The sequence below is a fragment of the Oryctolagus cuniculus genome, chromosome 7 (assembly GCF_964237555.1).
Source record: "Oryctolagus cuniculus chromosome 7, mOryCun1.1, whole genome shotgun sequence".
Lineage (NCBI taxonomy): Eukaryota > Metazoa > Chordata > Mammalia > Lagomorpha > Leporidae > Oryctolagus > Oryctolagus cuniculus.
This window is the reverse complement of record NC_091438.1, coordinates 54,304,568-54,327,529: the sequence shown is the minus strand read 5'-3', so window position 1 is coordinate 54,327,529 and position 22,962 is coordinate 54,304,568. Positions and strand designations below refer to the sequence as shown.

The following is a 22,962-nucleotide window of genomic DNA, read 5'->3' as shown; positions in this document are numbered from 1 at the left end:
TCCACCTGCGGCATTGGCATCCCATATAGGCGTTGGTTCTAGTCCCGGCTGCTCGTCTTCCAGTCCAGCTCTCTGCTGTGGCCTGGGAAAGCAGTAGAAGCCAGGAGCCAGGCGCTTTCTCCCGGTCTTCCATGCAGGCGCAGGGGCCCATTAACTTGGGCCATCTTCCACTGCTTTCCCAGGTGCATTAACTGGGAGCCAGGACTCAAACTGGCGCCCATATGGGATGCTGGCACTGCAGACAGCAGCTTAACCCACTACACCACAGCACTGGCCCAAAGACAAATATCTATAAAGGTCCTTCCATGTGCCAAGTACTATGCTAATTCTTTTATAAAAGGCTCTTATATAAGTGAAGTAGCCACAGGTGTATTATTTAAATTTATAAAGTGATTTTATGTATCTTAAAATGTTTCATTAGAATGACTGTTTCATGTTTAATGCAATCCAATGAACATCCAATATTTTTTTAAGATTTTATCCATTTATTTGAGAGACAGAGTGAGAGTCAGAGTAGGAGACTGAGAGAGAGGGCCCCCATCTGCTTGTTCATGCCCCAAATGGCTGCAGCAGCTGAAGCTGGGCCAAGAGCCAGGAGCTTCTTCCAGTTCTCCCATGCTGGTACAGGGGCCCAAACACTTGGGCCATCTTCCACTGCTTTCGCAGGCAGTAAGCAGAGAGCTGAATCTGAAGAGGCATAGCTGGGACTCAAACATGCACCCATGTGGGATGCCGGTGCCACAGGAGAAGGCTTAGCCTACTGTGCCACAGCGCCGACCCTCCACTATTTCTTGAGGGTCAGTTACATGCTAGGCCCTGAGGCTTCCCTAACAGAGTCCCTCCTCTGATGGGTCAGCGCTGTGGGTGTCACCTGATGATTATCTCAGTCAGATCTTTGAGGCATCAGCTTTGAGTCAGCCCAGAATTACAGGCAGTCTGTGAAAGAGTAAACTGGAGTCTCACCCTGGTGGACTCCAAGACATCCGCACATTTGAGACATTTGGGTCCCCTTGAAGTTCTCCATCACGGAGAAAATCTGTGGCAGACACTTCTGCGGAGCGAGGGCGTTCCGATCGTCCCAGGACTTCTCATGTTGACAGCTTTCGGGTCGAGACCTTTAAAAAATATGTTCCGGGTCTCCACAGCAGAAATACAGCCCAAACTGGTCCGCACTGTCTTACTTGCGTTTGGTGTGCATCATGGGACATGAGGGAGTTTATCGCCTGAGGAAGAGGCGGAATCTGGGCCAACTTTGAACCTCTAGTGTTCTGGCATACTGCCCTGGACATGCTATGGCCTGAACTCCTGCTAATCCACTGTTAGCCAGAGATCTCTTATCTGCTAGGAAATCGGTCTCCACCAGTCTGTCTGAGGGCCTGTATTTGCAGGACCACCCTGTATTTTGGAAGCTTTGCCCATAAGGCACTCTACCTTGGAGTGCAGAGGTAAGCTGTGTCATACAATACCCCTGCTACCTGGAGCTGGCATCCTGGGGCGATCAGGCTGAAGCTAGCCGCCCAGAGCACCTGCTGCCCCTTTCTTCTCCCAGGCTCCTCAGGTGGCCCTGTTTGTTTTTTCTGCTAAGGTGGGGCAGCTGTCTCTGGGTCTTAGGGCAACAGGAGATTCCAGTTGTGACATTCTGAGCAGTCGCAGTACTGGAGCAAGCGAGATACAGCAGGCGAAGCTGCCAAAATGATGAAAGTTTGCACATCTGATGACGGGGGTCTGCGGTAACCATGGAGCATTAGGAAAGCCCCGCCCAAAGAAGGGGACTCCCAGGTTAATGATTACAGTGAAAGCAGACGTGAGGATAAAAAACAAAAGCACAGGGGGAAAAAACCGGGGGCTTCAGTGCTGTGAATTCGAAGTTCAGAAGGTTAGGCTCTTGTTTCATCCGTGAAAAACTGATAGTGTGGCACGATTGTCCAATGGTAAGAGACTCTAAAGGGGAAGAAGATGCTGGGCTATTTGGGAGCATTTGATATAAAAAGGAGATTATGGTTACGTAATGGAAAGTCATGGCAGTTTTAAGGGAGACCATTAGAGGGCCATGGGGAATGGTTTATAATATTCACTCCAGATGACAGATTTCTGGAAGGTCTCTGTAGAAGCTGACTGAAAGCTGGAGCTAATGAGGTGGGTGGGGCACGAGCAGCTGGGAGCCCCGAGGTGATCTAACCTGGGAAGATATGCAAATGCTGAGGCAGCCAGAAGTGGAGTGGAGCAGGCCCCCCCCCCCCCAAGGCGCCCGACAGGTGCTGAGTCACTGGAGGCGGCACTCAGAGGTGGGTTTGGAGAGCCTCTTGCCTTGTTGGCTCACGAGGGAGCCGGGATGGCAGAGGCGCTGAGATTCCCTTAGCTCAGCTGCGAGCAGGCTCTGGGATGTTTACCAGCTTCGGGGAGATCAGGCCATTGTGATTTTTTTTTTTTTTCTGTAGTACAACTAGCCCCAGCCAGCCAGACCGGGAATTTACTGCCTGAGCTGTTTTCCAACATGAATTTTACCGGCAAAACATGAGTGGCTCCTCGACTCTCAAGGGGTCTGTTTACACTGACTTTATTTTTAATGGCAGCTTTCAAGTGGGAAGAGGGGAATTACATTTAAGGCTCGGCAGGTGAGCAAAAGGAGCCCTGCCTTACTGTTGCTCGTGTGTGTGTGTGTGTGTGTGTGTGTGTGTGTACGCATGCTTCTGTGTGCGTGTGTGTGTCTGTGTCTGTGCATACTCACGCTTCTCTGCGCGCGTGCATGCGTGTGTGTGTGTGTATGCACGCGCTCATGTGCCTGTGTGTGTATGTTTTTCAAAGGCTGACTGTTTTGCCCTAATCTGCTTGACAAGACCTGATCACTTGTTTGTAGGCATAATGGGGGTGCCAGGCCAGCTGTTTGGCAGATCCCTATTTGTGTACGGTACAGAAGGTAAATCAATCTGTGGGATTTTGTGGATTGGAGGGCAAGGGATATTTACTGTCAACAGGATACAGACACTGAGGTATAAGCTCCAGGGTGCAATTAGTGTCAGGACAAGAGCATATAACCAAAGGGAGAAGCCAACTACAGGGCTTTTCTGTCTTCAGTGAAACCTTTAAACTTGGGGTGGGAAATACAGCTTGGAAAATTGCCCTCTGGGCCAAGTATCAGGCCATAGAACTACCCAGGATAAAATTAGGCTGGACTCAAATTCATCAGCTCTCTCTTTTACATTCTTTTTTCTTTTTTCTTTTTTTCGTTCCCAAAAGATGATAGCTGGAAATTAGAACTTGAGTGGAGAGTTCAAAAATTCATCAGCTCTCTCTTTTACATTCTTTTTTCTTTTTTTTTTTCGTTCCCAAAAGATGATAGCTGGAAATTAGAACTTGAGTGGAGAGTTCAGAGCACCAGTCTCTAGTCTGTGTATACAAAGAAATTTAGCACCCAGAGACTGACATCACTGGGAAAGCTGCCCACAGGTGTTGCCATCCACTGAGGAAAAAAAACCAAGAAGTTGCCACCCTACTCCAGATTCACCAGGAAGCCATGAAATCGCTGCCCGTGGGAAACTTAGAAGACGGCCTGCTGAGTAAGGTAAGGACGGACGTGGGCTCCCCTCACCCTCTGCACTACACGCCCGTCTAACCTAGATCCAGAGGGATCTCGGGCAGCTTCCAGACGCACCTAAGAAGCCCCTCAGAAATGGAATCTCATCCCCCGGGACAGCGTGGAGGGACTTGACCTATGCCTGTCTTTGAGTTCTGGGGGTCAGAGGCGTGCTGGGTCTGCAACCTGGGCTGGGGCTCCGGCTCTGCCAGTGGCCCTCGTGTGACCATGAACGAGTCACGCAGCCTGCCTGAGCCTCAGCTTTCCTTCTCATTACGTGGGAGTGACCACCGGGTTTCAGTGGGGTCACCGAGGATGAGCAAGTGAAATTAAGACGCGACGGTGAGGAAACTGCTCGGTGTTCAGATCTCAGGACATTTTTTAGTATGTGTCAGTTAAGAGCCAGCTTAATTCTTCCATACAGAGTCAGAGGCTCTTAGGACGTCAGAGTTGAAAGGGACATTCAGTACTATCTAATTTAAGACTTAGAGTTGAAGCCAACCACAGTGATAAGTAAAGCACACCCGCTGTCTCTTAGGCAAAACCATTGACAGAGAGAATGAAGGGAAGCCTGTTATGGTGACAGTCGCAGCACACAGAGTGGTTTCCGTGATTCCTCCTTTTGGGTGGGGGTATCGGGATGGAAAGGGTGTTGGCTGGCATCCTTTCATGGGTCCTGTATTTTCTGTATGAAAAAAGTCCAAATATTTCGGCCTGGTATGCAAGTAACGTCTATGGCTCTTCCCTGCCCTCTGCTTCCACTGCATTTCCAATAGCAGAAATTCTAAATAGTGCTCCTCAGATTGAGTTCAATCTGTGCACGTGATTTTGTTTTTGTTTTGTTTAAGATTTATTTATTTACTTGAAAGAGAGAGAGAGATCTTCCATCTGCTGGTTCACTCCCCTGGTGGCCATAATGGACAGGGCTAGGCCAAGCCAAAGCCAGGAATAGGGTCTCCCACATGGATGCAAGGGCCCAACCACTTGAGCCATCCTCTGCTGCTTTCCCAGGCCATTAATAGGGAGCTGGATAGGAAATGGAGCAGCCGGGTCTCAAACTGGTGCCCATATGGGATGTTGGTGTTGCAGGCTTTACCTGCTATGCCACAAAGCTGGCATCACAGAATCTATTTTAAATTTTTCAATTTTTTGGACAAACTTTTAGAATATGAGATTTTGCATAGAAATCCAGATTTCATCCTTGCTGTTAAAAAAAATAAATCAGGGGCCGGCGCCGCGGCTCACTAGGCTAATCCTCCGCCTAGCAGCGCCGGCACACCGGGTTCTAGTCCTGGTCGGAGCGCCGGGTTCTGTCCCGGTTGCCCCTCTTCCAGGCCAGCCCTCTGCTGTGGCCAGGGAGTGCAGTGGAGGATGGCCCAGGTGCTTGGGCCCTGCACCCCATGGGAGACCAGGAAAAGCACCTGGCTCCTGGCTCCTGCCGTCGGATCAGCGCGGTGCGCCGGCCGCGGCGGCCATTGGAGGGTGAACCAACGGCAAAGGAAGACCTTTCTCTCTGTCTCTCTCTCTCACTGTCCACTCTGCCTGTCAAAAAAATAAAAAAGAAAAAAAAGAAAAAAAATAAATCAGGACATCTGGTAACTGTAGGCCCCAATTTCTTGCCTGGGGACCCCAGGCTGGAGCTGAGTGAGTGAGCTGCCAGGCCTCAGGGGGCTCCCACTTCTGGCCTGACTCCTGCTCCTCAGCCCCTCCCAGACCCCCACCCCCACCCCACTTGTGTCCCCTGTTTCTCCTGATAGAAACTGTGCGCTAAGTAGTTCCTAGGTCTCAGTTCCTCCTTTCCACTTTATTTTGGGCTCAATATTCACCCTACAAATTCAGCTTAGAATTCAATTACTCAAGAAAGATTCTCCCAGGGGCTGGCACTATGGCATAGTGGGTACCACCTGTAGTGCTGGCATCCCATATGGGTGCTGGTTCGAGTCCTGGCTGCTCCACTTCCGTTCCAGCATCCTGCTAATGCACCTAGGAGAAGCAGCAAAGATGGCCCAGGTACTTGGGCCCCTGCCACTCATGTGAGAGACCTGGAAGAAGCTCCTGGCTTTAGCCTGACCTTGCACTGGTCATTGTGGCCATTTAGGGAGTGAACCAGCAGACAGAAAATCTCTCTCTCTCTCTCTCCCTTACTTTTTGTAACCTTGCCCTTCAAATAAATAAATAAACCTTTAAAAAAAAAAAAAAAGAACTATTTCCCCCAACACTGGCACAAAATTTTTGTCCTCCAACGAAACGCCCATTATCATTAGCACAGATGCTGCTTACTTGGCAATTAGTTAGATATTGACCTGTGATACCTTTCCCAGAATTACCTTAGTTGGCGACTTAAACATTACTTTGTTTCCAAGTTTCTGGAGGATAAAACAGTGTTATCCCCAGGGTATCTCACACACATGGTCAGAAGTATCTCCAGGGTTCATTGAAGATAAGGCAAGAGCAGTGTAGAAGATGCTGACTGATTGCGGCACATATAGTTCTTATTTAATCCAACCAATCACCAGCTTGTGGAGTCGACATCACTGGTCCAAAGTCGCAAAGGTGGTTGGTGAAGGTGCTGAGGGCTCCACCTGCTCTCCTTTTACCCCAGAGGCTGTGTTTCCTCTCCCAAGCCATTGGCACCTCTGCAGCCATGCACTGAGCACCTGCTTTGGGCAAGTCCCTGTGCTATAGCATGAGGGTAGGCCAAGGCCGGAGACATACAGCCTGCTAAATCAGAGTCTCAGCTTGTCTCAAAGACCTGTATCCTACCTGCAGATTCCGCTCATCCCTCCAGAGGGAGAAGGAGGAAGCTCCGTGTGCAGACAGCGAGGACAGCAGCAGGGCTGTCAGCGCAGTGCAGGAAGAGCTGTGGGGACAAAGCCTGGGTGGATGCAGAGGGTTTATCAAGTGCAGAAGTAAGGAAAGGGGTGGGTGAAGGGAACCAACCCCGTTCCAGCCTTTGAGGTGGGTGTCATTCTCAAGCACCTTTTGTTGTTGTTGTTGTTGGGAGAAGGCAGAATAGTTCAGTAGTTATGAATTGGGCTTTGGAATCCACTGCCTGGGTATGGAGCCCTGTTCTATGACTTACTAACTCTGGGACCCTGGACAAATTACCTACACTTCCACAGGCTGTTTCTCCATCTCTTACCTGGGGATAATCAAGACAGCCACCACAGAGGATTAGTGGGAGACTCCAATAAGCCTTCCCTTACAAAGTGGCCCACACACAGGAAGGACTTAGCACCCTTGGCTCCGCTGTGAGACTGCAGCAGGTGTAGCCTCTGAGACACTGGGTGGCCCAAGCATTTGGCTCATAGAAGACTTAGTGTGGAAAGGTAGGGACATGATGGTGGAAGACTCACCGTCTTCTCTATAAGTATTCCTGAATTTAAATACTCCATTCCTTTAAGTCGTCAGCCCCTGGTAGACAGAAATGATGACTTTTTCCCTTACAACCAGTTATTGGATTTAAGGCAGTTAAAGGGCTGACTGCCTGTTTCTGGAAGGAAGTTCTCAGCCTTGTTTCCCTGTGTACTCACCATGGAGGAGTTTTCACAGAGCACTTGCCTGTGGCCCCTGAGTGGCATTCCCGACATGCTACTGCGCACTACCTCCCCAGCTCTTTCAAGGAAGCATGGCGTAAAGCCAGTGAGTCAGAGGGATGTTATTATAGGAAACAACCTTGAATTCCCATTTATATTTGTTAATGATTTTTAAAATTTATGCATTTGAGAGGTAGAGTTATAAACAGAGAGAGGGAGAGACAAAGGTCTTCCATCCGCTGGTTCACTCTCTAAATAGCCACAGCAGCCCGGGCTGGGCCAATCTGAAGCCAGGAACCAGGAGCTTCTTCTGGGTTTCCCATGTAGGTACAGGGCCCCAAGCACTTGGACTATCTTTTGCTGCTTCCCCAGGCCATAGAGGAGAGCTGGATGGGAAGAGGAGCAGCCGGGACTAGAACCAGCGGCCATATGGGATGCCAGTGCCACAGGCAGAAGCCTAGCCTACTAAGCGACAGTGCTGGCCCCAATCATTTGTATTTGAAACAGTAAATGATGCAGAAACTTGAGCTACTAATAGCAGCTCGGGACTTGGTGTATAGCATAGGCCAGACTCTGAGGCTGGGGAGAGAGAGGGAAAGGTGGCCCAGGGAAGTGCCCAGGCCAGATGGGTGGCACCAGAACAGAACCTCGCTGAGGTCACTGCAGTGGAAGAGGTGAACCAGGCCATCTAACAACATCTAACACATCAGCTTCTGCGCTGATGGATCTACAAATGCAGTCTTTGAAAGGGCAGAATGTACCTTTGTTCACCGACCTTCAGAAGAGAGTGAAACTTGGACACCCGAGGTTCAAGTTTGCCCCTAATGTGCTTTGATTCAGTTTTCTTGGATTATTGCATTTGCCCCTTTACATTTGTTTCAAAGATTTGCCGTGACATAAATTGGTGACAAGGCTCCCTCTCAGACTGCGACTGGGACTTGGCTTGCCTCCTTGGGAGGCTGGGCTGCGCTTGTGCCGGGGCTCTGCTGCTGCTCAGTCCTCCTCCTTTTACCCGGATCAGTGTACACCTGTAGAACTCTGTACAGCTGCCCCGGGCCCTGCGCCCTGCTGTTCCCCACCCTGCCAAGGAATCCTCTTGCTCTGTCTCTGCAGGCTTGTGGTCAGGCGGGAGCGCGGGAAGATAGAGCGGGTGCCGAATTGGGTTCGCAGTGTGAGGTTATGTAACAAGAGGTACGTGGGACAGAGCCTGGAAACCCCTGGCATAAACTGCTTCTGGGGCTGCTGCGTAGCACCGTGACCCTGTGGAGCTCAGAGCGAGAGATGTGGGGAGGAAGGGGGCTGTGGCTCACCTCACCACCAGGAGGCCCCACCCCACTCCCTCGGCTTGGGCACCATGGGCACAGGTTTATCCAAGACAGAGCGGCTCTCCCCAGAGCTCTGGCCCAGGCCTGTCCTCACTGTCCATCCCCTGTTGTCTGGCCCCCTTTGTGTATCCAGAACAGTCCATGCCTCTGAACTCATGACTTCGCAAGCCTTGACTCCACAGCAGGGGCTTTTGTATGCTCAGGATGAGGACAGAGGTGCTATCGCTTGTGGTGCCTCTGGACCTGGTGGTGTGGCACAGTGTGATGGTGAGGGAAGTTGGACAACCTGGGCATTCCTTTCAGTTTTACTTCTAACTGCTGCTGCGATGTTAGCAGGGCCACCTCGCTGCTCTAGGCCTCTGTGAGGTGACACCACACACACCAGCTTCAGAGCTCTCTTCCCATTCCACCATCTCGAGTCTAAATGTCAGCAGAAGAGATGGAAGAAGAAAATCAAATCCAGAATGTGTGGCTCTAGGTCCCCAAAAATGCATTCCCTTATCCTGACTTTCACCTTTGGAAGTCAAAACAGGTCATAAAGATGAGCCAATGACTTTACGTAATGATGGAAAATTATAGGTGCCTCCCAGGATGTGTGTGATCTTGTCCTTGCCACTAAGAAAACCCCAGCTCGAATGCCGGCACCACGTGAAGACAAGTGCAGCGACGAACTTTCCAACAGGCTGCTTACCGTGGGTGTTGGTGTCCTCCCCTCTGGCCCCTTCTCTTGAGCTTTTGTCTGTTAGGAATGATTTCAGGGTGTGCCAGTGTAAAGGATGGCTCTCGGTTAGCTCAGGAAACACATGTGCTGTACACAGTCATCACTGTGTTACTGGCACTGAAGTTCTGTGGGGTCACACCAGTGGACTTGGAAGATCTGGGGAGTTAGCCTTGATCTTGAACACATTCTGAGAAGCTAGCCATTAGAGAGTACTTTTTTCGGACCACTCTAACTGTACTGCTCTAAGTGGATCATCTTGTATTACTTGTAAGTATCTTATGTTGCATCTTCCCACTGTACCTGATCATATTTGCCATCCTGGAACTGGCTCCATGTTCCCTAATCTGCCAAGCTGGCCAAAGCATTCGCTATGCAGGCTGGAAAATACAGCCCACTACTGAAACTCCCCTTGCTCTTTTAGTCCTCTCCTGTTCTTGCCTAGCAAACTCCAGCCCTAGTACCTCCCCTGTTACCTCTGGAGGACCGAGAGGTGCTGGAGAACATCTCATGGCTGAGCCCTTAGCTACCCACAACTCAAATGCCCACCCACAGCTGAGTCTTGGTACTGCCTGTCCAGTTTTACACCTATGCCTAAGCAGTCCTACATCCCTTAGGAAGCTGTTTGAACAGGCTGTCGCCTCCCTTCCAGCTCTCCACCTTGTGCTCAGCCCCTGGCCCCATGTCCTACCCCAGGCAGCACATCCCGCACCAGACAGGAAATCACTCAGATTCCCACCATTCCCCGCCCACTTACCTGCATCTGCACTTTATCTCTTTCCTTCCTTCTGACACGCCTGCGTGAGCTCTTCACCCAGGGCTCTGGATTTGCATGACTGGTTCAGTCTGGGAAACTCTGACTCAGTGGTCTTCCCTTTGCTGAGTCTTCCTTCTCCGGGGACTCTCTTCTCTTAGCATTTAACAGTGTTCAAGTCCACGCGTCCCTGGAAAAGCTTGTTGGTGCTGCCGTTGCTTGATTTTGTTGTGTTTGCTTCCATAGCCAAGCTTCTTGGAGGGGTTGCTCGTCTCTGTCTTCACCTGCGTGTGTCCCGTTTGCTCTGGACCCACCACCCAGCACCCTCTGTTCGCCACCGTACCAATCCTATTCCAGTTGCCAAAGTAGACACAGTTGTTGAGCATTCTTGAAATGCATCTCCCTGAATTCTCAAGCCCTCTTGCTGTCTGTTCCCCCAGCGCACTGCCCTCCTCCAAGGCCGTCTCTGCTCAAGCAGCATTACTGGAACACTAAAGCTCTCCTGCGCCCGTCATGCCTTGATACCTGCTGTTTTCTCTTTCCAGGACCATGCTCGTTCCTTTGTCTTCCAAGCTAACTCCTACCAACTTTTCAAGATGCAACTCTAATCTATGCTGCCTCCACTAAGGCCCCTCAGTCTCCAACCTAATGCTTTTCTGTGTTCCCCCATAACATCCTGTGCAGATCTCTAGCTAGCACGGGACTGCAAGGAGTTCAATTTCTACTTTATTTGTCTTGCTTGTCCATCCATCTGTAAAGCTCTTGACAACATGCCTGCTCAGATCTCAGCATGAAACAGATGTTCAACAAAAATTGGGCAAGTGGCACTGAATCACAGCATATAAAGGGAGTCCTACACTGGGGAGGACCCATAATCATAAGCCTGGAAGAGGCCCTTCCTTTATTTTTGGCACAGCAAATACCCTTCCCCTCTGTGCACAGGCTGGAGGATGCAGCCTCTCCAGAGGTTAAAGGTGTCCAAGGAGGGCACTTTTGACCCCTGCGCCCATGATGAATGCAGTGGGATGACATCACCGGCGTGCAGGGGGTGGGTGGCTGCTGGCAGCAGAAAGAAGACGTCGGCAGCTAGAATAGACTTGGTCCCCATGTTCAAGTCAGGTGAGACACCTGGATGTTGAAGACAATTTTATGTATGTCACATATTTTCTAAGAGGCTATGAGCTCTTTAGGACCAGGGGCCTCACCTTAGGTTTGTTTGTTTTTTAATTACTCATTGCAGTGTTAGGTATCTGTGAAGTGTTGGCTTGATTTTCAAAGATAGTCCTCTGTGTGGGGTTGCACATATAAAACAAGCCTCAGCCTGCTGGCTGGCTCAGCCATCTCTGCTGCACTCAGTGGCACCCAAACCAGCCCCAGGATGCCTGCCCACACCTGTGTCTGTCTCCCCCATCACCCCAACCCCCGCTGTCAGTGGGCGGCTGCATTGTCTCATTCATTGTGGGATTAGTGGCAAGCATGTATACAGCAGGCGCTCCATGAATGTTTCTTTGTGAAATGACCCTGTGTGTGACATACAACACATGTGCGAGTAGATCCACACTCACTTTTGCAGTCCATGCACACATGTACACACAAAGTTGGTTCATTGCTGAGTAGGAGGCCTGTGGGCCCTGATGACTCACTAGTTGTTGACTTAGATTAGGAAAACACATAAGAATTCTCTAGGACTTGGGCTTTTTTGAATGACTGTCTTGATCAGTTTCTGGGCATCTCAGACCTGCTCTAGAATATGTAGACATAGCCATCATTCCCAACTCAGAAGGCTCATGCAAATCTATGGATGATGGGGCCGGTGCTATGGTGTAGCAAGTAAAGCCACTGCCTGCAGTGCCAGCATCCCATATGGGTGCCAGTTCAAGTCGCAGCTTCTCCACTTCCCATCCAGCTCTCTGCTATGGCCTTGGAAAGCAGTGAAAGATGGTCCAGGTTCTTGGGCTCCTGCACCTGTGTGGGAGACCTGGAGGAAGCTCCTGGCTCCTGGCTTCGGGTCAGTGCAGCTCCGGCCGTTGTTGCCAATTGTGGAGTGAATCAGCAGATGGAAGACCTCTCTGTCTCTCTCTGCCTCTCCTCTCTCTGTGTAAAACTCTTTCAAATAAATAAATAAATCTTAAAAAAAAAAAAAAAAGAAACTCCATGGATGAGCACTGTAGCAAAGAGCATCTTCCAGTTCAGAAGTTTGCGGATTCCCCCATGCCTTCTTTCCCTTGGATTGCTCTGTCCCTCCTAGAGTTTACAAAACACTTCCTTGTGTTTCTCACAAACATCGACTTCCCTGAACTTCAAGTATCTTATTGCTATTCAGTTTTCTTTTTTTTTCTTTTTTTTGATTTTTGACTCACAAAAGTTTATTTAACAAAAAATTTAATATGAAAATGTACATGACCCAACTTTTACATCATAGTAAAACAGGTCCTTTGGAGAGGGAACACGGGTTTCTTTGTTGAACAGTCATACTCGTTTCAAGGCTTCTAACATGATGATACTATTTCCTCGTATTACCACCATTCCAATATTGTTCTGTTGTCCACTATTTGCCATCTCCACACATTCATCTATCACGAGGTTCATAAAGGGATCAAATCCCCGTAGGATTCCCTGGACATGTCGGCCACCATTTAATTTCAATGACAACTTCTTGTCCATAAACTTTTCAACTCGGGAGGGTGAGCTTTGCTCATGGTGTCTGCTCCAAGCGCTGAGATTCTGCTGTTCAGTTTTCTATGGGAACTCCCCAGTTCTCAGTGACTCACCGTGTAGAGTCGAAGAATCATCAGTGTGTGCCTATTGCAGCGGCAATAGGAGGGGGTGAGAGGCGAAGGGAGCCGTCATTCATGGACAGCAGCGGTGGGGAGCTATCTGCTAGGTGTGTACCCACGTGAGACTGTTGGCCGCTCAGCAGCCTGGTGAGAGGCGTGGTAGGCCATCCTGTGGTCCCACCACGGTTCACCAGTCCCTTTGTGTTGGTCTGGCCCCTGCTGTGCTTTCCAAGTTCACATCCAATCCCTTGCCTTTTCCTTTGTCAGCCTCCAACCATGGTGGCCTGCCTGCGACCCTTGTGTGAGAAGCCTGGGAGTCTGCCCTCTCAAGTTGTCTGCTTGCCTCCTTCAACCAGCTCCCTGGGGAAGGGAAGCCTCCCCTGGGCACCTTTTCTAGAAGTCCTTCTGTTCTCTAGTCCGTTATCCTCCTTGTTTCCCATGCAACTTGTAGGAAGGAGTCTCTGTGTGTGTGTGTGTGTGTGTGTGTGTGTGTGTGTGTATGGTGCAATATCAGGTATATTTTCAATAGAGAGCAAGTCTCTTTATCTTGTTTGCTATTGTCTTGATTACTAGTTTTCCCTAGCACCTGGTCTGGCACCTGCCTGTGGTGGGAACTAGATAAATACTGAACAAATGCATCCTTCTCAGAAGAGAACACTGAGCACTGACAGATGTCTCAATCGGAGTCAGACCTACTGCATCTGCCCCGGAGTTCTGGGAGAGCAAGATCTGTGCCCTAGACTCCTCCAGCCACCTAGTTCTATGCCCCTGTCTTGTCACTTCCTGATGCCACTGTCTCAGGGCCCACCCAGGAAATAACCACCTTTGCTGATCTCTTCCATCCAGGTAGACCTGAGGCGCCAGCAGGTTGCCCAGACTGTGGAGGAGGTGCAGAAAGTTGTCCACCGTCTGACCACAGAAATCAGCCACCAAGACATTAGATTTCAAGCCGTGCCTTACTGTGATACCCACAATGGGAACATTAAGGTAAGCAAGGCTCACTGTCTCCAAGTGCCTACCAGCAGAGCAAGGACGCTGGATGGGTGCAACTTGGCATGTGACAGGTGCTCACCCCACTAAGAATCTAATAAGGCTTCCTGTTTCTGCAGGTGCTCTTCGTCTTAACCATTTGCAGTCTCATTTCATAGCTGCTACCTCATTCCTAGCTGCTAAAAACCAGCCTTAGAGAAGTAAATGACTTGATCAGGCCACACTAGCACCAGCACTCACACCAAGGCGTCTGAGTCCAAGCACATTGAATTGTAATGCCTAAAGCTCAGTAAAGTACACGCTCCTTTATTAAGCATCTACTTAGATTAGGACATGGTGGGGGAACTGAGGACTCTGATGACAAAGTAGTTGAAAGCCACAGTGTATGGGTTGCAGGTGGGGAAGGAAGTGGACGTGTCCTTCAGACACCACAGGGCAGCCTTGCCATCCTCTCCTGCTGAGGATGCCACCCAGCAGGAGGGACCGGGGCAGGGCATGACCACCTGCCTTTGCGCAAGACTGAAGTGTGAGCAAAAGCCATTCTCAGAGAAATGACCTCACTCTAGCCTGTTAAAAACCTTGTGTTAAAAACAAGATAGTGGGGCCAGCCTTGTGGTCCACCCCCCACCCAGAGTTCCAAGTCTGTTTCATCAGTTTTTGTACCTGTGACTCAGGAAACCAGCAGTCCCAGCAGGTGAATTTCCCTGCCCCCAGCATCACAGTGGGTTCCTGGTAGAACAAAGACCGAATCCTCTTGCAACATCCATGTCTCGCTCTCTGTCCGCCTCATCACATTGCTGAGCTGTGAGTGGTACGTGAGCTGCCGACCTCTAAGCCTGTGAACTCACAGCCGCTCTCTCTCCTGACCCTAGGTTTTGGCCCCCAGCCACTTCCTCGTCACCGTCCCGGTGAGAGGCCTGGCTGGGTACCGGGAGGCCAGGGAGCAGCGCTGGCGGTACTACACCCTGCAGGGCACCAGGCTCCCCTGCCCCTTGCGGGACCCGGAGGGCCTGCAGCAGTGGCTGGCGGTGGAGCAGTTTATGAAGAGCCTGTGGCAGTGGCATGAGGCCGACGTGAACATTGAGGGGGACATCGTGCCCGCCAAGGTCCTGCAGGTGTTCCGGAAGCTGGTGGAGAATGCCATCAGAACCTGTCACCTCTCAGGTGAGCTGATCAGGGACCAGCACAGAACAAATGGGTAGCGCTTTCCACGTGCTCTCAGCCATGTGGACGTCACCTGAGACAGTTGTCATGTGCTTCCTGCATCTGTTTAAGCCCCATAATGTGAAGGAGCTCTCTTTTTGCTTTCTTTTCTGCTGGGACACAGGGAAGAGTGGAATTCGTACTTAGCAGACACCCGCTGCATTTAAGTAGATCACTGCTCGGGCACAGAGCTATGCATGCTGTCCAGGTGGTGGCTTCGAAGCCAAAGTGTACTTTTTAAATAATGCACATTTTTCACAAGCCCCAGAGCTTTATCTGCACCCTCCATCTGACTGCCACTGGACACTGCTGAGTGGCACCGAGACTCAAAATCCAGAAGCCAAAAAGACCGATTCTGGTTGCTAACCCCCAGATTTTAAACTGCTGTATAGTGAAGCAGATGCGCGTCACACACACACACACAATCCTTGTTGTCATATAAGGTGAAAGGTAAACTTCAAACTGCAAACAGGGGCTCGTGTTCTGATGGATAAAAAAGAACATTCATAAACCAAGAAGAAAAAAGATGAGCTGACCAATGGAAATAATGAAAGTATAACAAAAGAATCACACACACACAAAATAGATGGCTGATAAAAATCAGAAGAATGCTCCATGCAGTGTGTGTTTCCAGGAGCGTACATGAAAATACCTAACAGATTGACAGAGAGGAAAAGCGTGAGTGGGCTCAGAGCGGGGCGAGGCAAAACGGATCTTCTCATTTATTCCTCGAAATTCTTGGTGCCTCATTTTTCGTGGGTAGTTTGTCCATTTTTTTTTCTTTACAATGTGTTTACTTGGCGATTCAGCAATTCCAGCTCTAGAAATAATCTCAGTGGCTTACAAAGGACACCTGGTGAAGTAAACTTTGCTGCCCCTGCCTAGGGGACTACAGTGCAGCCCCCAAGAGGAGAGAGGAATGCTTGCACACGTGTCCAAGTGTGAGACAGGTGCCTGCTCCGTAGTGAGGGGACAAATAAGACTGCCAAGCAGTTCACACCTCTGTTCATGTGGAAAGAAAAGGATGCATTTGTACTTGTGTTTGTCTAGGCTGAATGTTTCTGGAAATTTCCCTAGTGGCAATCCTTCATGTTTAACGAATTTTTATATAGAGGACGCCTTCACAGATTATTTAATCCTCATAGCAACCCTAGAGTATGAATTCTTTTTCCTCCCTAATTTGCAGATGAGAAAACTGAGGCTTAGAGAGATGGTGTGGCTCGCCAAAGGCCACACATCCAGGCAGCAAATCAAAGTGCAGAAGCAGGGTGTGGGCCAGGCAGGGTGTGGGCCAGGCAGGCTGGCTCTGGCACTTGCTCTCCTCGAGTACTCTGCGACATCATCAACAGTGAAAGTGCAAATGTGAGATTCAAGCCGGGCCAGGTTGGCAAGGTGCTTTAGGCAGATGATGGGCAGGTGCCAGAGAGCAGCCCGGTCCTGGATCGGATGCAGATAGAAGCCCTCCATCCCACCCCAGCTGCCTTGAGAGCCGGGTTCTCCTTTCGAACAGCCTCACACAATTAGAGAGCTCTCATTTGCTCCTTCGAGCAAGGGAAAGCAAGATAATAGATCTCAGATTCAAGACAGTTTGTGTTTATCGGCAGTGAAGGCAAACAAACCGAAAGGACTGGATCATTTGAGAGAAGAAATGCGAGCTGAGGACATTCTGGGCCGGGAGTGGAAGACCTCCCAGATACACTCATTTTCTCTCCCTCTTGTTGCCTGGTTAGAAATCAAGGCAGGGAGGGGCTTTTTGGCGCGCCCTGGGCCCTTTAAACAATGGCCCTGACAGGCTTTGAAGTGTTTCATGATTACAGGGGCTGATGATGATAAATACGTCTGCGGCTAGTCTGGCTTAGTGGATGATGGGAGCAAATACCATGCCATCTAAGAGACTGGGGCTTGGATAGGAGAACAGGTTAGCCGAGCTCCACCAAGGGCATGTGACTAAATAAGGGGACGCAGGCTGTCCTCAAACAGTGTCAGAACTATGGGTGAAGATAAGTAAAACAGCATTGGCCATCTCTGCATTTCCAACAGCCGGGCGCCTGGGTGGAAGGGAGAAGGCTGTCGAACCGCTAGAATTCATTTCGCAGGAGCGAATCCTCTGCTTCTTATTCCCTAACTCTCTCTCTCAGTTGCCCTTCTGAAAAGAGTGAATTGATATAAAAGAAAGATACAAAAGGCTGCGGGCGGTGGGGAGAGGAGAGCCCGCCCACCCTGAGGGTCCCCGGGATGCTCACACAGGGCGCACCATGGGGTTAAGCTGGTCGGAGCCCCGGCCCCCCGCCCCCTGCTCTGAACGCTGTGCGGGGCGAGGCTGTCCCTTCTCACCGGCCCTGTGCTCATCGCCTGGCAGGTAAGGTCAGCCTGCTGGCCAACCGCGCTGCAGTCTGGGTTGCCGTGGAAACGTCTGCCTGCCAAGTGGAACTGGAGCTGGCCCCCATGGTGGAGATCCCCACCGCCTGGTCCCAGAAAGCCCAGTGGCCTCGGTGTCTGAAGCGCTGGCCCTCCCCGGAGAAAGTGGGGTGCATCAAGGTAGGAGTGGGGTGGGGCCCAGCTCCCCCGAGCAGAGACCCCAGCAGCTGCCCGGGCACAGCATTAGCGCTGTCACCAGGTCACTGCTTCTTGAAGTTCGGCCTGCATTAGTAGCGGCGGCACCTGAGAAGTTGGTAGAAATGCAGGGTCCAGGGCCCCGCGCTGGCCCTGCGGAGTCTGCATGGGGCTCCGTGCAGGGCCGGGCAGCCTGTGCTCTGCCCGTCCCGGGGGAGATTCTGATGTGCGCTGTAGGTGATCTTCAGCAGAGAACGCAGGCGGAGCCTTCTCCTGCCAACGGCCCCACCCAGGCCGGCTTGTGTCTTCCTCAAAGCGGGTCGTCTTGTCGCCTTGTAGGAGGCACCGCCTTTCCCGTAGTGGGTTCCCCAGGCTGGAGGCCTGCTCCCGGAATGACTTTTGGCGTGGGCAAGCCGCTGCCTCACTCCTCTGCCATGTCTCTTCCCCCCGCAGTCGTTTGGGTTCGACCTGCTGGCCTGCTCAAGTTACCACTGGCACCTGAGCTTCCTGCAGGCCGAGAAGGTGCTGCTGCAGCAGCTGGACGAGGACGGGGGCTGCCGCAGGAGGTGCTTCCAGGTCCTGAGGCAGCTGAAGGAGGACGTCTGGTGTCCAGGGAGGCGGCCGGTCATCACGGCCCACCACCTGCAGGTGAGCTGCGGCGCCCCCTTGTGGCCACTCGGATGGCGAGTGTGTGAGATCAATTTGAGAGGGGGCATGGTCTCCCTAGATGCCTCCCACAACTTGGGATTCACTTCGGCAATGTGCAGCCTTAGGCCATTTGTGTGTCCACCGCACCCTGCGCAGGGCAACACATCCTCTGTGTCCCTTCCTTCCCTTTTCTGTCCCTCTCTTCTCTCCTCCACTCCCCACCTCTTGAGACCCAACATCCTCCCCCCCTTTCTTTTTTTGTATATCAATGATAGTTCCTTGATATTGTACATTGACACACATTTGTATGTATTTATGGGGTACAGTATAATTTGATTCATATATGCAATGTGTAATGATCAAATCGGGGTGATTAGTGTTTCCTTGTTTTCCTCTGCGGGGGGAGCTTTGGACTCTCCCAGCTATTTGGAAATAAATGATAACTTGCTGTAAATCCACAGGCACTCTGCTGGCCCGTGGAACCCTAGAACTTCTCTTCCTGTCTAACTAGGGCTTGATATTGGTTATCCTGCCTGCCCCCCTACCCTGCCCAGCCCCTGGGGACCACTGTTCGTCTGCTCACAGGAGAAGACGTGCAGTGTCTGTCCTGTGTCTGGCTTGTTCCACCGAACGTGGCATCCTCCGGTTCCATCCGCATTGCTGCACACGCCAGGATTTCATTCCTCTTTATGGCTGAGTGTCTAACACAGGTCTTCTCCACCCTTTCACCTGTCAGTGGGCACCTGGGCTAATTCTTTATCTTCTCTATGGTAAACAGTGCTGCGAGGAACCTGGGCGTGCAGGGGGCTCTTTGATACGCTGTCCTCGCTTCCTTTGGATGTATTCCCAGCGGTGAGATTGCTGGTTCGTATGGTGGTCCTGCTGTTTTCTGCTGTTTTGAGGAGCCTTTACATGATCTCTGTGACAGCTGCAGTAATTTATGTTCCCACGAGTAGTATGGCTGAGAGTCCCCCTTCTCCACGTCCTTGCCAAGATTTATCTTTTGTCTTTTTGATAATAGCTGTTCAAGAGGATATTACGTTGTGTCTTGTTTATGAAAACAATTTTTCATTTGTCTGCTTGAGAGACAAAGACAGCAAAGCAGATACACACACACACACACACACACACAGAGAGAGAGAGAGAGAGAGAGAGAGAGAGAGAGAGAGGACTCCCATCTACTGATTTACTCCCCAGATTTCTGCAGCAGCCGGCGGGGCGGAATCTGGGAACGGGGAATTCAGTGCAGGTCTCCCACAAGGGAGGCCAGGACCCAGTGACTTGAGCTATCCCTGCTACCTCCTGGGGTCTGCATTAGCAGGAAGCTAGAGTTGGGAGCTGGCGACAGGCAGTGTAGTCTGGCGCTCTAATATAACTGGCAGTGGCTGATCCACAGGCCACGTGCCTGCTCTGTTGTTGTGTTGTTGGTTTGCATTTCCCTGACAAGTGGTGACGCTGAACATTTTCCCTACACTTAGTGACCATTTCTCCAGCTTCTTTTGAAAAGCATCTACTTAGATAATTTGCTGTCTGTGAGTCCCATCGTTTATTTTTTTGCTGTTGAGTTCTGACCATTAATCTCTCGCCAGATGTGCGGTCGGCAAGTATCTGCTCCCGTTCTGTAAGCTGACTGTTCACTACGTTGCTGGTTTCCTTCCTTGTACAGTTTCTATGCGCTATGAAACCGTTTGTCCACTTTGAGTTTTTGCTGCCTGTGCTGTGGGGATCTAACCGGCAACATCTCTGCCTGTGCCAGTGTCTTGCAGTGCTTCTCCTGTGTGTTCTCCGGGCAGTTTCAGGTCTTCCGTATACGTCTTTGGTTTATTTTGGGTAATTTTGCACAGTCAGAACCGGGGATCCGGTTCCATTCTTTCCTGCTATGAATATCCGTTTCTAGAGTAGACCGCCCTTTCTCTAGGACGTTCTCGGTGCCTTTGGCAAGAGGAACCAAACCTTATGGGCCAAACCATCTGTAGGACTAAATGGGGGAAGATTTTGGAGTAGTTGAGAGCAGAGAGAACGCAGATTCAGATTCACCAGGATCATAGTGGCTGTGGAGGGGCAGGGAGAGGGGACGGAGTGGCTGGTGGTAAGAACCGGCGCAGACTCGCTGGACAGCTGCTGCGGAGGCCTGGGAAGGTTCCGTGTTGTCGTGGAAGAGCGTGGTGACGTTGGAGATGAAGATGCATGGACTTGAGAAATGCAGGCAGGAGGACTGGCAGGACCTGGCTGGGGTGGGAGGTGACGAGAAGGGTGGCTCCTGGGTCTGTGTCTCGCACAACCGGCTGGAGAGGCGAGTCTGGTGGCCCATCCAGTTTGTGAGGAAAGACTGGGAGTTCGCTGGGGACAGGCTGAGACACAGATCCCGGAGAGACACAAAGCCAGGAGGTCAGAGGCCAAGTCCCAGCTGGAGGAAGTGAGTGCTGGGCCCCTCCCCTGCGCATTCAGGAGTCAGAGCCTCCCCCTGCCCTCCCACCCCCCCCCCCACCCCTGTCGGGTTGTAGAAGGGATGTAGAGCTGGAGAGTGGATGTGGGGGAAGAAAAGGGCGGGGCCTGGCCTGCGCCTCGAGGGAGTGGATTGAGGCAGGCAATGGCAGGAGAGAAGTGAGGACAAACGATGGAGCTGGCTGGACTTCCAGGGAGGTGCAGGGCAGGAGGGAGGCGAGGGAGCTTTGAATGAACAGGTGGAAAGACACTGAGGCAGAGCTCAGTCAGCTCCTGGGAGGTGGGGGCCTGAGAGCCCGGGGAGGGATCAGTCTCAGCCGGGAGGGGGCAGGTGCAGCCAGTGGGGCTCGGCAGGGTGAGGGGTTCTACTGTCCCTGGCATCGGCTGGGAGTGGGGTGCTGCAGAGGGAAGACCCCTGGCCATCCTTGGAACGCCAGGAGGACCAAGGGCCCAGCTGAGGTTGGAGCTCAGGACGGGTCCCCTGAGCCTTCCCCGGCCCCTGGGCCATTGTCTCTGCGGCTGTGACCGCGGCTCACCGCGCCTCTCCCTCCCGCAGACGGTGCTCTTCTGGACCTGCGAGAAGTACCCGCACCCCAAGGACTGGCAGGGCTTCGGCACGGCGCTCCTGCGCCTGGTGAGGAAGCTGCACAAGTGTGTGAGCCAGCACTTCCTGAAGCACTACTTCGTCCGCAACACCAACCTCCTCCGCGGGGCCAGCGCCAGCGAGCTGGACGCCGTGGCCCAAAAGCTGGCCGTCTTCCTCAAGAACCCCCAACTCGGCCCGCCCTGAGCCCGCCCTGGCACGCCGCCCTCGGGCTCCATCCTTCCCCCGGCCCCCGGAGATGGCGTCGGGGCAGAGAACCGGGCCAGCGGCCAGCTGGTGGCGCTGCGGCCCTCGCTACCTCTCTTGGGGACGGCGCTCAGCCACCGTCCCTGAGCCACAGATTCTGAACCGGTAACCGGTCGCCCGTGCTGTTCCTTGTCCCTTGCTCAGGCTCGGGTCGCCTGGCAGTGGCAGTGGCCTGCGCTTCTGTCCCTCCCCGAGTCTGCTGCAAACACGGAAGGCATTTCCATGACTTGTGAAAGTCAAGGACCAAAGTGCAGCTCGGCCTGCTGCGGGCTGCGGGCTGCCGGCCGCAGCGCTGTCTTTGGGGCAGCGATGGAACCTTCCTCCCGTGTATGGAGCGGACTTGGTTCTGGGATCCGTGTGGAGCGACCTCGGTGTCACTCACCCCTCCGTACATCCGTTGTGCGCCTCATTCACTCACTCACCAAGAAATGATCCCTGGACACTGCGGTGACAGCGCGGAGCGAGCACTGACCGGGCGGGGATGACGCCGCCTGGTGGTGGGGACGAGAAGTGAGCCACAAATAGATGCACACAGTGACTCCTGAAGCGTGGAGCTGGGGTCCCGCAAGGATCCCGGCAGGTGAAAATGCACGCAGCGGAAGGGCAGGGTAGCCACAGGCAGGCCTGCAGGTCTCAGGCCACCTGGCCCTGCCCAGTGGGTGACGAAGCAGGGTTGTGATCTGAGATGGACGGCGTGACTTCGGCCCTCTCCCTGGAGCAGAGGGTGTGGTGACGTGACCTGCTTTCTTCGAGAATGTTCTGGTAACTGCGTAAGGAGGGCCCGAGGCCCACACAGCGGTGCACGCTGAGCAGCCGCTCCGCCAAGCGCCAAGCGGGAGTCCCCAGCTCTTTTGGCCCTTAGTGTTTCTCCAAGGGTCGGGCTCCTGTTTGATTTTTGAGCATCTCCCCCAAAACATACCTGTGTGTGTGTGTGTGTGTTTGTTGCAAAGTGAAGTTTCTGAAACCATGAACCAATGATTTTGTTCTAATAAAAATTCATACTTAAGGTGAAAATAATTATTTTTCAAAAGAGCTGTAACCCTAGGGTGGGGTCCCTGGGCTATCCCACAGGAGATCGTAGCTTTAAGATGTTGAGAAAACATCTTTTCAAACACGCAGTGAGTCCGCAGCTGTGGAAAACACGGGCTGCAGAACCCATGTCCTGTGAAACCGTCAGAAGCTGCGTTCTGATTCTCATATTCGGGACCCTTGGGGAACATCACTTGTGAGAAGGTAGCAGGTGTAACAAGAGGAAAAGACCCTAAGCACGTTTTTAAAACCCCCCACAGTTACAAAACACGAGAGGGAACTTCACCTAAATGCGCGCGTGTTGGGGGAGGCGGTTTACACACTCCAGTCTGACTCCTGTGGATTCCTCTCTTCCCCCGGAGACCTGCGGGTTTTGGACGCTGCCCATCATCAACCGATTCCCGAGTGTTGCCTCTGCTGACCAGCAGAGGGCAGCAGGGGACCACCTAAGGAAAGAGGAAGGTCCCGCCCACGCTCTCCCCCAGAGCCCAGCAGGTGTCACGCTTCTTGGCCTGGGATAGACAGGACCAGGTTCCTCCAAAAAGGAACAAGGACAATGG

The 22,962-nt window shown here is 52.0% G+C and overlaps 1 protein-coding gene and 1 pseudogene across 3 annotated transcripts in view; one reads left to right on the top strand and one right to left on the bottom strand.

Moving 5' to 3' along the window:
• The window catches only part of MAB21L3 (mab-21 like 3), a 54,503-nt gene extending 32,113 nt beyond the window's left edge, over positions 1–22,390 (top strand). The window contains exons 1-7 of one of the 3 annotated variants that reach the window (XM_017345950.3): positions 2,292–2,540; positions 3,334–3,562; positions 13,531–13,671; positions 14,547–14,838; positions 17,237–17,415; positions 17,884–18,078; positions 21,080–22,390. In XM_017345950.3, coding sequence (XP_017201439.1) covers positions 3,515–3,562; positions 13,531–13,671; positions 14,547–14,838; positions 17,237–17,415; positions 17,884–18,078; positions 21,080–21,313 — 1,089 coding nt within the window. In that variant the 5' untranslated portion in view covers positions 2,292–2,540; positions 3,334–3,514 and the 3' untranslated portion in view covers positions 21,314–22,390. Of the gene's footprint in view, positions 1–2,291; positions 2,616–3,333; positions 3,563–13,530; positions 13,672–14,546; positions 14,839–17,236; positions 17,416–17,883; positions 18,079–21,079 lie in introns of those variants that run through there. The other 2 variants (XM_008264611.4, XM_051856127.2) reach the window with 2 other exon arrangements.
• Positions 12,231–12,606, bottom strand: LOC138850567 (small nuclear ribonucleoprotein G pseudogene; annotated as a pseudogene).
• Positions 22,391–22,962: the final 572 nt, after the last annotated feature.